The 18,732-nt window shown below is 27.9% G+C and overlaps 1 protein-coding gene across 1 annotated transcript in view; it reads right to left on the bottom strand.

Annotated features, from left to right (window-relative positions):
* Positions 1-18,382, bottom strand: part of LOC148310465 (very long chain fatty acid elongase AAEL008004-like) — a 28,393-nt gene extending 10,011 nt beyond the window's left edge. Inside the window, exons 1-2 of the mRNA XM_088258381.1 lie at positions 18,170-18,382; positions 10,187-10,279 (exon numbers count right to left, since the gene is read on the bottom strand). Coding sequence (XP_088114507.1) covers positions 10,187-10,235 — 49 coding nt within the window. The 5' untranslated portion in view covers positions 10,236-10,279; positions 18,170-18,382. The remainder of the gene's footprint in view (positions 1-10,186; positions 10,280-18,169) is intronic.
* Between the last annotated feature and the right edge of the window lie 350 nt (positions 18,383-18,732).

Raw genomic sequence — 18,732 nt, forward strand, 5'->3', positions numbered from 1 at the left:
ACACAATGATAACTATCTGTGAATAAAATCGCAGTAATTTATTCATTATTGACAAACTGAAATATTTTTATTTTTCTACATTTACAAGTCACTACGTCATTTAATAATTAGAGCAAATAATGGTATAATTAATATGAAATTGCAAAACTTGGTCATCAATAAATTAAGAACACAAATAATTTTAAAATACAGACGATATAAAACTTTATACATCCGAGTACATTGCAAATCGAAACCGGTTAAACGTAAATAGTTGAGACGTTTCAAGCTCAGCAGTGCGAAATAATGTCATTATCACTGGTTCAATAGCAGTGCACTTGAGTGCGAATGTGGAATGTTGAAATTTATGTATTTCTTCTTAAGCAACTTCACCATTCGATTCACCACCCACGATTGACAGCCGTATTATTCAAAATAAAATAATATTGAGGCAGAAACACTTCACATTTACTATACAAACTTCAGGGTTGCCATGTATTGTTGAAAATTGTTCGTTGAGTAATTGTATCTCAGACCTTTACTTCATTAATTAATGATTCTTTCGAAATTTTCACATAGCAGGAACGTAAGGACTGAAAAATAAAACAACATTTTTTTAAGACCTATTAATATTTTTAGTCCTCTTCTGTATAATGGTGAGCGCGTTAAGCTACTTTACTGGAGTGATTTGAATTCCCAGGAGTGATTTGAATAAATATTTTTTTTAAATCACTCCAATATTTATTTTATATTACCAGAAGTGCATGATTAATCACCTTGCCTTTATGTAAGTAACGACCAAGATAATACTGCGCCACTACGATGCAGTGCCCCATGCATATCTGGGGATAGATAAAAATACGAATAATTTTCAGTGTGTCTAAATTTTTGTTCACAAATATTACTCCGCTTTGGGTGTTATTATCAAAAAAATGTATCGTAACAGATGTCAAACGTATGAGATATAAATAATAAAAGTTTGCGTATTTTCACGACTTTCGAAGATTCCGCTCCCACAAGTTATAAGCCTTGTAAATACCTTGACCCCTATTTTCCCAATATACATAAACATCTATGTTTAGGTCGCAATTAAATTCTTGTTAACAAACCCTGTAACGAATCCGGCATTTGGGAACAAAAAATGGGACACAATCAATATGTTCATATAATTACAGTTCTCAATTACAATATACTACAATATACCGAGCTGTTGACTCATTTTACAATACATCTGAAATAAATTAACGTCTGACAAGAAACAAGAGCCATGTAAATAATGTGGCCTAGTGACATTATCTATTTTAATTATATCTGCCTCCATTATTCATTCGTTGGTCGCTTTTTTACAAGTTGTTTCGTTATTTAATGACTTTATGGATAATAGAAGCAGATTGCAGAGCTCTATTGCGCAATACTCTAAGTAAATTTGACTAAATTTGGTATGAGTACTTGTTTGATTAGTTTCTGCGTGGTTGATCTTGTGGTTCTATGAGTGTTTTCGCGTAGTATTATTGATAATTTATGTGTTACTTAGTAGGATTATTTTACATTATTTTTGACATCTCAACATAGAGGAAGAAGAATATAGAAATCAGGGAATTTACAGGGCTAACGACCTTCGTTGGCTAGTTTAAGTGATCACTTTACACACGTGTAACATTCACCAATTCTACCCATGACTGACAACCACTCTACTCAAATTCTTGAAACTTCTAGATATATTGATCAAACTCGAAACACAGTATGCGAGAGTTTCCACAGACATCTATGTTACGATGAAGAAAGCTTTTATTAAGCTCATTTATTTGTGACTCACACACTAATGAAAGAAACTCTTTCATTAGTGTGTGAGGTCCTAATCCTGAATTATATTCACATACTTGAAAAACGCTAGAAAAAATAATTTCAAATTTTTATTTTTATTTTAACGTATAATTTGACCAGTTAATTTATTTACATTTTTTTCAGCGTGTCCAAATACTAGTTCACAAATCTGGATTATCTGTAATTAGGAGTTATTTGTTTAAAAATAATCCTAATCGGAGGTAATATTAATTCGTGAACAAGTATTTGGACACACTCAAAATGTTGTAAAGGATTATTTTATTATTCTGTGAGAGTGTATCAAAACTTGGGGTATTATTTTAATGATTGTTTTTTCCAAAATTATATGCCACTTAATGTACGTTTCTTGTACCAACCCATCCAATAATTCCATGCTGCAGAGTAGATTGTCATAAGGCGATATCATCATATTTTATCAATTAGTTGACACACGCTCACCTGCGCTCACCCTGTTACACTTTCATAACAATGGTAGCAATCATATATGTTGATTAAATCATTGCGTCATAAATTCTTGGCAATCTTATTGATTGCACACCATATATCACGATTGTGCTATTATTACATTGTATCTCACAGGAAAACATGATATGTGTCGATCCACGGGTAAATCTCGAGTATGTAAAAAATGCGCGTGAAATAGAATTGTTTGCTCCAGTAACATGTTTATTTTGCCGGAAAGCATACAAAAAAAAGGTAATTATTTGTTCAGTTCCTCTCAAAAGTTGGCTTGCGAGAATTATTATTTAAAGAAACAAATATTACTTGATTCAGATTATTTAAAAAAGAATATGTCAATAATGCATCACATTCAATTTAACTCGATACATATTAAGTTTTTCGATTCTTCTAATATCCCTTGTTATAATTTATTTTCTTCTAGAAAAAGACCACTTTATTCAATTGACGAAGTGTCAAAATGATCAATAATCCCAAGAAGGCAGTTCAGCACCTCAAGTACCATTTAAAAAATATTATAATGAAAAATATAAAATGAAAATTATTGACCCTTGTTCAAACGACACTAGGAAGAAAGATATAATACTTACCCAAATATTAGGCAAATACTGATAAGTAAAGATTTTTATGTTATATTTGAAATAAATATTTACTTTCTTATTCATACTACGTAAAAAACTGATAACAACGATTAAATTTACTTAGCTAAGAATGACGTTTTGCTTTATTAAAAAATATACATTGAAATATACGTGACATAAATTAAGAGCAAAAGATAAAATGATAAAATAAAACAAATCTTATGAAAGTGTTCAGGAAAGAAAAGTTTAGGAACCACAGCCTCAGAATTTTCTCACAATAAGGTTTATACTCAATTGTTTTCATTTATTTTTATAGGTAAACACATGAGAACGTATATTGAGCTACTTTTTGTATCGTGTTTTCTTCCGTTACACAAAATTAGCAATTTCTTTTAAAAAAGGACCTAAGGATGAAGTTGTAATGCGATAAGTTCAAAATTCCCACAAGAAAGCATCTAATAACTTGTACCGTTTGCATACCATATTATCACCATATTTTTTTAATACTAGTTTTGATCGAAACAGAGTAATTACTACTAAAAACTGTAATATTCGCGAAAAAAATAGGTTTGAAAACCGTGAGTTGAAATCTCAAATAAAAACTCAACACATAAAGGAATCAAGGATGGTCGAATGGGAAATCGTTTTTAATAATCTGGTATTTGTATAGAAAATTATGATTATTATTATTTTGTTTTATTTCTAATTAATCTTAGTTATCTTTCGCTTGTTAATTTCTATTTAGTCCTTTATTTTAGCGATTTTATGTAACATACATATATATATATATATATATATATATATATATATATATATATATATATATATATATATATATATATATATATATATATATATATATATATATATATATATATATATATATATATATATATATATATATATATATATATATATATATATATATATATATATATATATATATATATATATATATATATATATATATATATTTAATATAATATAAAGCGTGGGGGGAGGGTTTTCATTTATTAGTAAGGGTACATATATCTTTATTAAATTATGTACATCCTCTTCTTTCCACTGCCGCATTTCTCTTCGAAATTACATTTATAATTTCTTTTTTTTATTTAAACCTCTCATTATTTTATTTTTTATTTTTTATTTTCTTATTTCCAAATGTCAAAAAAAACCTGTGTGTAGTTTTATTATTTTTTGTAACGTTAACGTTGATCTTTTGTATGAAATTGTGCTGATTTACGAAGAAATATTTTGAGATAAGGCTTTTTTATGGTGATTTCCTTTCAATCTTTCAATCTGATAAAATAATGTGAATTCTCTAAATAAAATAACACAATTTCTCTTAGTGACATTATATACAGAAAAAACTGAATTAACATAAATCGCTCACTCCTTTCAAGAACGTCATAAATCAAAAATCTTCAATTTTAAGCTGTGCATGTTTTCGGAATGCCCAGAAAATGTGCTATATCCCAGCAAAAGAGGCATATTTTTATCTTAATATTTACCCGCTACAGGGCAGAAAGTGTTGTTTTTGCATTTTGAAGAAAAGGTTTTGTTTCATTATTTTTTTAAATATACTATTATATATACATAAAAATATTTTTCAAATGGAGAAAAAACCTTCAGGTTTTACCTAAAAAGATATGTTGCACAGTTAAAAGTTCAATAAGTGGCTTGATATTTATTTTTAATACATTGTATTATATTTTTAAACCTTAAAAACGTTCTCCTGTAAAATCAAGTTTTTTGATTTATGACGTTCTTGAAAGGAGTGATCGAAATGTTACTATACATCTCGTTTATTGTGTTCAAAATGTTTATGGCATACAGGCTTATTATTCGTTTTCCTTGTAGAGAGATAAGTGTATTATTCCGGTCACAATTCATTACATAATATACTATTTTTATCTTCGAAAGATTTAATTACAAAAAATGAAATATAATAAATCCATTGGAAGATGCTTTATTCTACATTGTCATAATACGATAGAAACTTCTCAATATGTAATGTACATTTTTATAACACGAGTAGTAATACAGAATTAGGTGCCGTCATCTGTCTCATTATTTGCACGGAATGAAGACAAACACGATGTATGTACATATGATTGTGATTCCATTATACAATATATGATAATACATCCATATGTTGAAAAACCTTTTTTTAAATAAAAATAAAATTACTTAATATTTCAAAAAAAAAAGATAGGTACTGGAATTTTTTTTTTAAAGATTAATGTTTTGATTTGAGGCACGAAGCAATGCCTCGAAATGAGCGATATGACTATTTTGGATATTGTATTCAAACCCTTTTACTTCTTATTTATCCTTATTCTTCTATATAATTGCATATTGACACTTCTTCTCAAATATATTTATAATATTGGTGGATATTCATATAGCTTCTAGAAATGATGTTCATCGTCGGAATGCGATCCGCAAATATCCCGTACGAATATTTCTCTGGTGTCGGTATCTGGGCTATTATTATTTGTACTAAACACTCTCCACTAATTTTTTTTTTAAACGAAAAGTTTAAAGGAAGAGACATGATAGCAATGCTAAAGTTGCGACATGACACCGGTTCTTTGTAATAAAACTTCGGATTTTTAAATTATTTCAGATAATAATTATGTTTCATTCTCTCTTACGAAACTGTACGAGAGCGAACGAGATACAAATGTTCAGAAACCATGTAGGTTCTTACCATAACTGCACTTCTCAAGGTCAAGATTAACCAGTCAGCTTGGATATGTCTTTTTTCAAAATATAAATCAATAAATCGACATAAAGTTAACCAAAAACCGGCGGGAAATGCACAGAACTTGAATTACGGCAATCCCCTGTTGAACCTTACCAATAATTTAACGATTTAGCCTTTTGCACGTTGCAAAATAAGAGCAGTCGCCCTTGGTAACTTTCGTACACCATGTTTATTAAAATGCATTTAATACAAGGAGATATTTCGATAAATTTAACCATCAACATAACCTTACAAATATTTTAACAAATGTCTTTGATCAATTGCATATCACGAAACAGTGCTGGTGCAGTTCTACACCAGGACGGAAAGGAGCTATGAATGAGGTTAATAGTCTAATCTCTAATCGACGTGAAACTGCCATCAACGCTAACAGCTCAGGCGATGAAGCTTCGAAAACTGAAATCCCCTTGGAAACGCAATTTAACAAAAGGGGACAAACGAAAACAGAAATGGAAACAAACTCCTACACGATTCGCTTGCTGGCATATTATATCATGGAACAGGCCGGGTCAAGAGATTATAATAGACCTTGATAATACAAAATTGACGTCTGCAGAATAATGAAAGTGGTCAGGTTAGGAGTCGTAACAATCGGCGGGTATGTATGAAGAGATGCATGAACGTGGAAGAGGCGAAGAATGTTTGCAAAGACAGAGTGATGTGGCGTTCTATTCTCTCTGCCTACCCCTGCGGGGAAGCGGCGTGATGGTTGGTTAGTTAGTATTAAGTTTAAATGGGAAAGAAAAAAACACATTCGAGTGTCTTTATACTAATTCACAAACAATACGTTGAAGATGTCAAAACATCTATAAATAAACATCTTAAAATATGTCTCAAATTGAAAACATAAGAGCTTCATATCCATATATTAAGCACGCATACCCCGAATATAACAGCCATTAGAAGAAAAAAAATCTACAAACATCTTAAAATATGTCTCAAATTGAAAACATAATATGTAGCTCCATATCCATATATTAAGCTCACATACCCCGAATATAACAAAGTGATTAGAAGAAACTGAAGAATTTCAATAAATAAATAAATTATTACCATTTCATTTTAAATTATGCAACTTGTAGTTTAGACAACATGGATATGGGGGAGAATAAACAAGAAACAAGAAAAAGGAAAAAAGGCATACACGAGACACATTCGAAATACCTACTGGTCAAGTCTGTGGCCCATCCCAAACCCTCGAGCCGCCGCCTTTCCGAACGACTGACCAAGATATAGATTGAGAGGTGGTAGTAAAACGCACCTTCGTCGAAAGACATAGCAGACCAAGCAGTCTCAACCAACACGAAGAAGAAGAAGCGTGGCAATAGAGCGCTTTACGTTTAATAATAATGATTTAAGAATATTTCAATTAAAAAATGTTTATGCACATACACTGCAATAAATTAGCTCTGAAACAAAAATGGGAGCTAAAAATTGAAAACTCGTTTACTTAATTAGTAAATGTTAAATAATTATTTATTGTAACTGCAGGCAGTTGGTAGAATTCCATATTGAATTGTTGGGTAATATATCCAAAATTAAACAAGGTTTATTTGGTTGAATTCTACATTTATTTATGAATATGTTAAAACGTGACGCGTTTCGTCTTCTTAGGACATTATCAAACACCCGAGTGTTTGACCACATTGTGTTCAACCAAATAAACCTTGTATGATTTTGGATATATTACCCAACAATGTTAAATACATTTATATGCAACGATCATATAAATTATAATTTTATAGTTTGTGATGCAGTATCTCTACGATCAAATAAAAATTGAAGAATAACCATGTTTGATCCATTTTTCCATATATACATACTTAAAAAGTTAGTCATATGCACAAACGTATTTATATTGTATTCGTCGGTTTTTATAATAATTGTTATTATATCTATTTAAGGATTTTAATTCCATTTTAAAAGTGTTTTGTAATTTTTATATAATTATAAGATAAATATATATACGTGCACATGCTTTAAATACATTTTTAATATATTATGTGAAAATGTATATTATTTGATAATCATATAAAGTTGAAGACATTTTGCATTTTTTACAGCTGTATTTTAAATTATAATAAATTGAACAAATATTTAATAAAATTTGTAAAATTATTCGATGATAATAATAATGCATACATCCGCGTTATTTAAGAGAAAATATGTATGTTTGTTTTATTCGTCCCGTTTGTTTACTCTTTAAAAATAATTTACGCATAAATTCAGAAATAAATTAATGTGTTAATGATGAACAAGCCATTATGATCGTTAATCTCATTCAATGCATAAAGTATTTCTGATATATTTTGATACAACTAAAACATTTTCAACCTATCCTAGATAAAAGCTTTAACTCTAACGGCAATAAACTCCAGACATCTTGTCAGTGGGAAAGCCTACCTCCAGGGCGCGGGGCGTAACCATGAATGGAGAAAAGTGACAGTACAGCGAAAATAAATATAAAAAACGCGTGACCTAACAAGCAGACGTTTTATTGACTATTTTTCTTACTGTTAAATATTCTTTTTTGCCTCTGAATCCATATACCAAATATACTTTCATATTCTTCTCTCAAGATCCATCATTCGCTTGGCCTATTTAAATAGGCCAAGCGAATAATAACTTATAATAACCCTCTTTAAAAACTTTTCCAATTTTTTATTTTAATTTGGCCCTAGCTTACACTTACATTTCTTTCGTTTAATTTTTTAACACCATCATTCATCGATTTTTTCACACGTTTATTTAAAGATGGCATTCACTTTCATCATATGTATATTCCTTTTAATTCTATATTTTGATTTAAAAACATCCGTGTTAGGACTAGCACTTCATTATTAACTCATCGTTAAGCTTTGACGAACACACTTTGATTCTCAATCACTGTTTTGTGTGTTGTGTCTCAATGACAATTCACCATTTATAATATACTTTTCGTTCACTCTTTTTTCAATATCGTTATCCACTTTTCCATCTCTTCCAAGATCTCATTAATAGTTTGCATAAATATTACATCCTGGTACTTCAATCTCTCATTCAAATAACATAACCTTTAGGTTATTTTTATTTATTACCAATCCATGCATACATCACTTAATATGCGGGATATCAACACTATATTATTTATCTAATCGTTCGCTTTAAGACTGCAAAATAAACGCAATAATGAGTATTAATTAGATAATCGTACATTATTGATTTCCCGTGGTGTTATGCAGTAATTCCAAATAATCGGATAAGATAATTCCGCACTAATGATAATGATATATCTTTGGTCATGTCTATTTTTTCTTATTAAATTCCAGTTTAAAGAGTTCGACAACCTCTTGTACAAAACATGTGATAACTACTGTTAAATATTAAATTACACTTAACAGTACAATCGTTCTCTAAAAAAATAACGGATTATTTGAACTTATTTATTATCAATGACTCTCAAAATATTGATTGGTTGTAGACAATATTATCAAGAATTCTCGAAAACAATATTCGCCACCTACTAACTATACGTATCGCAGAATTAATTGTAAAATAATAATAATTAAAAAAATAATTATGAAAAAAAAACAGAATCTAATCCCTTATATAGGTACTATCCTCTTTCTGTATTTAATTACCAGCGATGTAAAACATGGCGATATAAACCGAAATACATTCGCAGCCAATATCGTTTAACATTTCTAGTAATATTCATATCCATACTTACCTGTTCAATATTTTATGAATTGTCTCTATGTATTTGCTTATCTATTGGTTGCCTCAAGACTGACGCTACATTTGCACGACTAGAGCTTAATTTTATAACATTTGATGTAGACTGTCAAAATATAAGATAATGGATCGCTAGTAGCATAATCATTTACTTGCTTCTATTTATCAACCTTTTTTTTATTACTGACTAAGTTTCGATGGAAAAAAATCTTTCGAAATCTTTAAATTGAACATTGACAAGCACCACACAACTGATGGAAAGTAACAGCTTTACCGATGCTTCCATTAACTGACTATAAAATGACACGTATGGTCGAAAATCAGTCGTTAAACGAAATTCATAAGTTACGAAACGTTAAACTTCGTAAAACGTAATTCATGAATCCCATTTTGTAAGTTTACCACACAAAATGGGATTTTATGATAATAAGATTCAATGATTTATCCACCTACTTGGATCGAATCATCGATTGATGTTTTGTATTATTTTATTTTATTTCTCAATCAACTTTTTTCCAAGTAAAATGATTAAAATACATACGTACATGCTTTACAGTAATATTTTATTGTATATTACGTTTTTACACGAATATCTCAAAACAGCAGACCTTATCCTAGTTATATTCTAAGATCAAGGGAATGGGTATTTGTTTATATTAAATATTATCTCTTTTAAATGAAAAAGTGAAGATACAAAATAATCACGAAAAAATAAACATAATTTCTTAGTAAATGCCGAAAATATTATAAGTGCAAAATGATCTAAAGGGGAAACAATATTTTGAAAATAAACATATTAAATTTAGTTGAAAAAAATCAAAATATTATATTTACTCACCACTCGCAGACTCCATGAAACTTTTGTACGATTCCATAATATTAGCCATGGTTCAGTTTTTCAATTACGTGTACTTCCAAAACAAAAACCCCCCTGAAAAAAAAGCATTTTTCTTTTAAACAAAACATATTTTGATCAATGTTGTATTCAATCATTAAAAATAATTAAATTTTGCAGGTATGGGTTTTAATCGATTTTCTGAATATCGAAGCAACACTTTACTTGTTCTAATTGTGTGTTCTTAACAATCGGTACAAAATGTAAGCAACATTCTCGTTCAAAAAAATATTGTAATAATTATATTTTTTGTAAACAATAATAAAAGTATACAATTAGAAAAAAAAACTGTTGTTAAATGTATACGTAATTGCAAATTAATTACTTGCTTATGAAGGTGAAATAAATATTTAAATTTTGTTATCAAATAATACAACTGATTACAAAGTAAGAAACGTAACTTTGAAACTAAACTTAATCAGAGTTAAGTTTCAAAGTTATGTTTAGAACGAATTGATTTCATTTGAAAGTCCATACAAAGTGATTTTTTGTCACTTGGGAATTAACGATATCAACAAAGTCGTTACATGATTAATATTTGTATCACTAACCCTGTTGTTCCATTTTATAACTTAAAAAATAACTCTGTTATAAAATCATTATAAACTAACCAACTAACTAACTAACCGTCACGCTGCTTCCCCGCAGGAGTGCCTACCCCTGCGGGGTACCCCTGAGAGAATAGAACGCCACACCACTCTGTCTTTGCAAACATTCTTCGCCTCTTCCACGTTCATGCATCTTCTCATACATACCGGCCGATTGTTACGACTCCAAACCTGACCACGATCAGGTATGCTAAGTATTTGGCATACCTGATCGTGCCAGAATCATTAAATATCTTATAACATAATTATAATATCGACCAATTTTTAAGCAAAAGCCTAGAATTAGATAATCAATCATTTATGGTTTCGGCAGTCACTTTATGGAAACATCTATCCATTGTTAATTAAAACTTTAATTGGTAATTTTTTTTAATTCGGCATATTTACTATATACGGTGTTTGATAATCATACTAAACGCATCGTAACACCTCACATCAAAATAGTTTTAATGAAAAAGCGGTATCGACCAAGGAATGAAGAAAAAAACATTATTACTATTTCTTAATTAGTCTTGAGGCATAAGCAGTTTGCTTCGAAACTGTCGACACTATTATTAAGTTTTAATTAGATATTTAGTTATTTTATAGTATATACCAACTAAATTATTTTAAAGTAACCAATATGTAAGTAAATAAGTAAGAAATAATGTGTTATTAAAAAAATACATTTCATGGTGGAACTGCATTTTATAAAATAAAATAAAAAGCATTGAATTTTTTCATCAAACATTTAATTTGACCAGTGGCCAGGTTTTTTCGTTACCGACATCATCAGAGACAAAATTCTATGTAATAGACATGATTTTTATATTTTTTCCTTATAAAAAGAATTTAAATTGAATGAATTTAAGTAGTGTTTTCTAATAACAAATACATATAGAACCTTTTTTTTTTTGACATCTCATCAAAGATGAAGAAGAATATGGAAGTCTGGGCATTTACGGGGCTTACGACCGTCATAGGCTGGTTTGAGTGATCACTTTACACACGTGTAACATTCACCAATTCTACCCATTATTGACAACCACACTACTCAAATTCTTGGAAGTTCTATATATATGAACCAATTTAGAAACCTTGTTCATGAATCACTAAAACTTCACTAGAGACATCTATTGGTGAGATGTAAAGAAGCTTTTTATTAAGCAGAAACTCTTATATTAGTATGTGAGATCCGAATCCCGAATTATAATCACACACATGAGAAACGCCAGAAAATACCATTTTCATTTTTATTATTAAGCTTATAATTTGACCAGATAATTTTATTTACAACATTTTGAGTGTGTCCAAATACTTGTTCACAAAATCTGGATTATCTCCAATTACAGGAGTTATTTTCATATTATTTTTTGTCAAAAAATAATATGAAAATAACTCCTGTAATTGGAGATAATCCAGATTTTGTGAACAAGTATTTGGACACACTCAAAATGTTGTATACATATAGAACCGTTAGTTGAAAACTCCAACGATTTCATATTCACCCATATATTATTTAAATTTACATAAAAAAATCCATTTCTAAATAAAATTTTAAAAATCATACTTGTAACCTTTACCATAATTTAATGAATTTAAACACACTATTCAAATTCATTCAATCATAATTCATTTTATCAGAAAAATTGTAAAATCATAGTTTTTAACTCCTTGCTTGTTTTGTATAAAACAAAGAATTTTATCTAGCCTCCCACCTGTTTCATGATTTCGGTAACGATAAAATCCGGTCACTGGTCTAGAAATATATTTGTATATGAAAAAATTATTGTTATATTATTTAAAAATTACGTTTATTTTTTTATGAAACACTAGTTATTAAGTAGCCGTAACTGCAAATAAAATAAAACGTGACCTAAAAAAACTGTACAGTTTTGTTAATAATATAGTTTATTTATTATTTTTATTGCTCTTTGTCAGAGACCCTCAAACTTGATCTTGATGTGGGAGATTGTCAAGATTGGAACTATTCCACAAAACCGATATCAGTCATTTTTTCGTTTACAGTAAAACTATGCATTCAATACCGCCGATCTTGGGTAAATTTATGTTTTTTTTTCAAAAATTAATAAACTAAAATCAAATGTACTATTATATGAATGGTAAAAATAAAACATGAGATTTAAAAAATCCCCTCAATACGGAGAAAAGGTTGCTGTACACTCTTTGGCACCTAAAACTTAAAATTATTGTGGTTATTGGTTATTTTTATTAAAATTATAAAAACAGTACATAAAAGCCTGATTCAACGTGATTTTTTAAATAAAAAATAGGATTTACATACTTTTTCTAAGCAATAATATTTGTGTTTGTTAATTTTTAATTAATGTACCATATCTTTATTACCTTTAGTTGAAATTAAATATATTTGCATTACACTCACATAAACGTAATGCCTGTAAAGCTCCTAAATATGTCAGTGTTCACGTTTAAACAAAACACGTCGGTCGTTATGGGTAAACCAAGCTTAATCGGCTTCTAAGTAGATCGACCACTAACTATTGTAATTCTTTTTTTAGGATGACACAGTTTTCATGGTTCCCAAATGTTAATATCTCTCGCCGAGAATGGAAAATGAAGCTTGATTTGACCATAAACTTGATACGAGTACGTGAGTGTAGGTACTTCCTTCTTTGTTCAAGGCCCAAGAAAGTGTTATTATAACTTAGACCTGATCTTATGGAGATATTTTTAAATTATCATCTATCTATCTACAGATGCTCAAAAAACAACCTTATTTATTTTAAATATTTAGGCCTTAATTCGTATTTTAAAAAAAATATATAAATGCCTTTAAGTTTTTATGCGTATACATTTTTTTTATATTAATAATCAATTGATTTAAGGAATTTGATAACAAAATAAGTGATTTGTAAATATGTAAACAGTGTACTTTTTAAGTATTATATCTGAAAGGTTGATTAGTAATTTTAGTTTCTTGGTTTTAATAGCCAAATGTTTTATTTTAGTTTGTTATTATACGTGCACATAAGTATGAAGGACCAGTATCAGAAATCTAGAATATTAATTATCATCTATACTTTGACTACAAATTAAAAAAACATAAAAACTTTCACATTTGGTCACAATTTTTGATATTTTTTATTAGTTGTTTAATGGAAGACACACAATTACCAAACCATTATGTACATGTTTTATTTTCAACAATTTTACCATTTTACTATTTCAAATTGTTTACCATCGAATCCTGTTACACCGCATACATACATTATTAAAATCAAGCTCATGGATAATGAGTCCATATTTATGTATGAGCATCTTGACGTGCGGGTATCGACGATCATCTACAGGTTTAATGTGCTGACGTTATGCAACATTAAGTGCATTTACTTTCATTCAGTTTTATTTATCGAAGGTAAACCATAAAACGAAATTGTTTTAAACTAATTAAAAACTTTCTAAGTCGGCCGACATAGCTTAAACTCGATGGTCCTTAACCAAACTTTATGAAAAAAGCTATCGAACATACGTGTTTTACAAGCTATATCACATTGGTCTATTTAAATAAGCGTAAATATTTTATATTTTAGCAGAAGGAGTAGATAAATTGGGTGTGTTAAGTTTTTTGTCTGTGAAATATTATTTGTCCTTTTTTTATATACGACATAATTTAATACATTTTGTACATTTTTATCTTACATGTATGTATTTACTATCTAAACATACAATAATCTGTACTCACTAAGCTTTCCATGTCGAAAGCACATTTCAAAACACTCGCCTAAAATTTTCATTTTTATGTATACTTTTATATATGTCTGCCTCCGTAGTGTAATGGTCAGCACGCTCGGCTACCATTCTCATTCGGGAGGTCCCGGGTTCGATTCCCAGGGGGGGGGTCAAATAAATGTAAGTGATTTTTTCATTGCAATATTTATTCAGTATTACCCTCTGAAGTGGAGGGCTGATCACCTTTCCTTCTTGTGTATAAACGTTCAAGATAACACTGCGTTATATGTCGCAGTGCCCTATGCACCATTGGGGTGCAGATAAGGGTTTTATTATTATTATTTATTATATATACTTAATTCCAAACCAGATTTTAAAACATTTGAGAATAATCATATTAGAATTGAAAATAATCTAAATTGCTTTTTCACTTTTATTATGATGTTTTTTTCCTTAATTTTATTTATAAATTAAAGAGAAAAATGTACTTATTTTTAATCTTATATAATGAAATGCAATCGAAAAACTCAAATCTCATAAAAGAGTAATCATATTGCATGATATCAATCCTTCGATATAAACGTGTTAAAAAATTATCGCTAGATTCTTTTCATTTTATACTTATATAGATTATATTAACACCTATTTTTCTTTAATACAGTAACACCAACAAAAATCAGTAACTTGTACCTCATTATACACGTAATGCATATGGACAACCTGTTGAAAATGTTTAAATCGGTAAACTACTTGACCTCAATTACATACGGAAATAAAAGTTTTAATTATGATAACATTATGATATTATTATGATAACATATATATATATATATATATATATATATATATATATATATATATATATATATATATATATATATATATATATATATATATATATATATATATATATATATATATATATATATATATATATATATATATATATATATATATATATATATATATATATATATATATATATATATATATATATATATATATATATATATATATATATATATATATATATATATATATATATATATATATATATATATATATGTGTGTGTGTGTATATATATTATGTAAGTATACTATATTCTATAAAAGCATGTACGTTCCAAAACAACACAGTAGATGTGTATGTAGCTACTTACATATAAATAATTATATCAAAAGAATGTACCTATCTATAACGAACCTAATAAAAAATGAATTCCAGTTTCTGCCTGCTAAAAAAAGTAGATAATATTTATAAGGTATACGCTACGCATATAAAAAGTTGTTCTTGTTTTGTTTATTCAAAATAGATTATACCGCAACAAAATCATTAAACCTTAATGGTAATATATCAGTCCTTTATTTATTAAAAAAAAAACTTGTTGGAGTAGATAAACCTTCCTATATATATATATATATATATATATATATATATATATATATATATATATATATATATATATATATATATATATATATATATATATATATATATATATATATATATATATATATATATATATATATATATATATATATATATATATATATATATATATATATATATATATATATATATATATATATATATATATATATATATATATATATATATATATATATATATATATATATATATATATATATATATATCAATGATCAAGTTGCATATTTGGAGCTTAATTTTTAATGGTAAGCTAAATTATAAAAGGATAAAAATGACCGTTGAATTTAGTCGTATAAATAAAAAACTATGATATTAATTTATTCAGTTTTTAGGTTGTTAAGGCGGTGTCGATACGTTAGACTTACAATATTTCATCTAAGGAACATAATTAGTCGACAAATAAATAGTTTTGTAAGTTTAAAAAAAATTATCAAAGAATGTACTGATTATTTATGTGGAATACTATTTATTTATAAAATATCTTTCAAAACGTCTGTCAAAATGGATAACTGAAAAAGTGTTCCTAACTCTACTAAAATTTCATATGTTTTTATTCAAATCAAAAAAGAGTATTAACTCGAGCGCCATTCCAAAAGGTATTTATTTTAAATGTTAAAAAAATATTGCTTTTATAATCTATTGACAACACTTTATCGCTATTTTAAAAGCATTGAAGATGAGTTTGAACTAAGCCACATTTTTAAAATTAACTTCTTTTACATTTCTACTACACAATTCCAACACCAATATATAATTTATGATATTATAATTTTTGCCATTATTATTGAATTGAATTAGTATAGAAATAGAAACATGCAGCTTTTTTCTTTCAATTTCATTATTTTTAGATGTTGGGGTTTAAACTAAAGAATTGTTATCTAAGTATTTTTGTATTTTTACTGTAGAATTTACTGCACTATACAAATAAATAAATAAAATATTATTATGTTAACACTTGTTTCTTGACTAATAAGAGCTTCCAGACTGGTAAACATATAAGATAAAATGGAAGATCTACAAAAACAAATTACATTTATGAATATTAATTGGCATTTGTGTTACGTACAATAAATTCAACGTATTAACTATTCAACATTATTTTCAGGTAAGCATTAGCTTTTCAGGTGAGCAACCTGTGTTTGAAAATAAAAATCTAATAGAGACAAAGTGGACGCGAACCTAATAAAGCCCGACTCTGAATTTCAATAAATTCTTAACTCATTTTTACCTACGCTTATTTGCTTGTCAGTGCCTTGTCTTTATTCCATACTATTGTCTTCATAGTAAATTACTACATTCCGTCGTAAAATTTGTGATGTTATGCACTTTATGCTCGAAGTACATAGGTAGGATATTGAAATAATCCCTTAATGTAAACCTGTACTCAAATTCTCTTTATTTTAATGATGTTCGTATAATATCTCGAAGTATTTAAGATATACTTACTGTATTGTGTAAATTTAATATGAAGGTGCAAAGAATTGTCATTAAACGTACATAAAATATGTATATTGTTTGTTTTGCAAAGCAGACAATCATAGGACAATAAAATGTTAGAATGGAAAATCAAGTAAATCTAATAATATTTCAATAAAAAAAGTCAAACCATTTGATTTATTTCAATTTTTGCCTGGAAAAAAGAAAGACAATTTTTTCGCTTAGGAGCTCAATAAACTTCTCGAATTTCTATTTTTTTAAATCCTTTTTTATGACACATTCATTTTTTTGCAAATTCCGTAATTATTATTTAATTTTACAGAGAAATATTTTTAATAATGTATTGAAATGAATTTAATTAATAATTTTGTTGTTAATTCATTCATTTCAATATATTATTTTCTTCAAATTTTTAACGCACTTATTCTGTTTAAAACGTAACTTATATTATCTCAAATACTTCATTTAAAAAATATATTATTATTTCTTTGGTATGAGGAGAGTATATCTAATACAACTATAAAATATTTCAAAATTACTAAGATGTACAAGGCAAAATAATTAGCCAAAATAAAATCTCTAAAGATTTTTCTAAAATAACAGTCAAATTTTTACCATTTCAGTGTATTTTTTATTGATATAATGTTTTGCTAAAATACTCGAAATAAAGTTTTCATAAAAATATGTATAACATATCGAATTACATTAATAAAATGGGATTGTATTTGAAAAATAATTTACCAGCGATATCAAACATAGAGATATGTCGATCGTACTATAAATCCGTGCACTTTTGTTTCGTTGATGGGTAAAAACGATAAACTTTTTTTCCAAAAACGCACAAATGGTGAACGAGGTGTATTACTGGTTACTACTATTCACTGTAAGTGCATTACATTGCCACTAGTACATATACCAGAAATGACCATCACCGACCGGGTCTGTATTCAGACTGAGCGGGTTGTTCCAAACATCAACTAGTTCTCATGTTATGATGAATAATAACCAACTTCCCACCGCTGCACGCTTCAAGTGAAAACAATTCAGTTGAATCCGCGTATAAAGCTCTTAAGTTATGGTAAATCATTTATTGTCACTTTTTTCCCTAACAACAAAAAGAGGTTTGAGTATAATTTAAAATAATGGTGCTTTGCCTTCTTTATTTTCACCCTTTCACATTTTCATTAATACACAATGTTGTAATTATTTGTTCATTCATACTGTGATGAATTGATATTTATGTTTTATTTTCATTTATATAATGCTGAAGCACTACGTCTTTTAATTTTAAACGGCTGTATAAA

This window comes from Brachycentrus maculatus, unplaced genomic scaffold (assembly GCF_059751285.1).
Source record: "Brachycentrus maculatus isolate JH-2025_06_01 unplaced genomic scaffold, ASM5975128v1 h1tg000093l, whole genome shotgun sequence".
Taxonomy (NCBI): domain Eukaryota; kingdom Metazoa; phylum Arthropoda; class Insecta; order Trichoptera; family Brachycentridae; genus Brachycentrus; species Brachycentrus maculatus.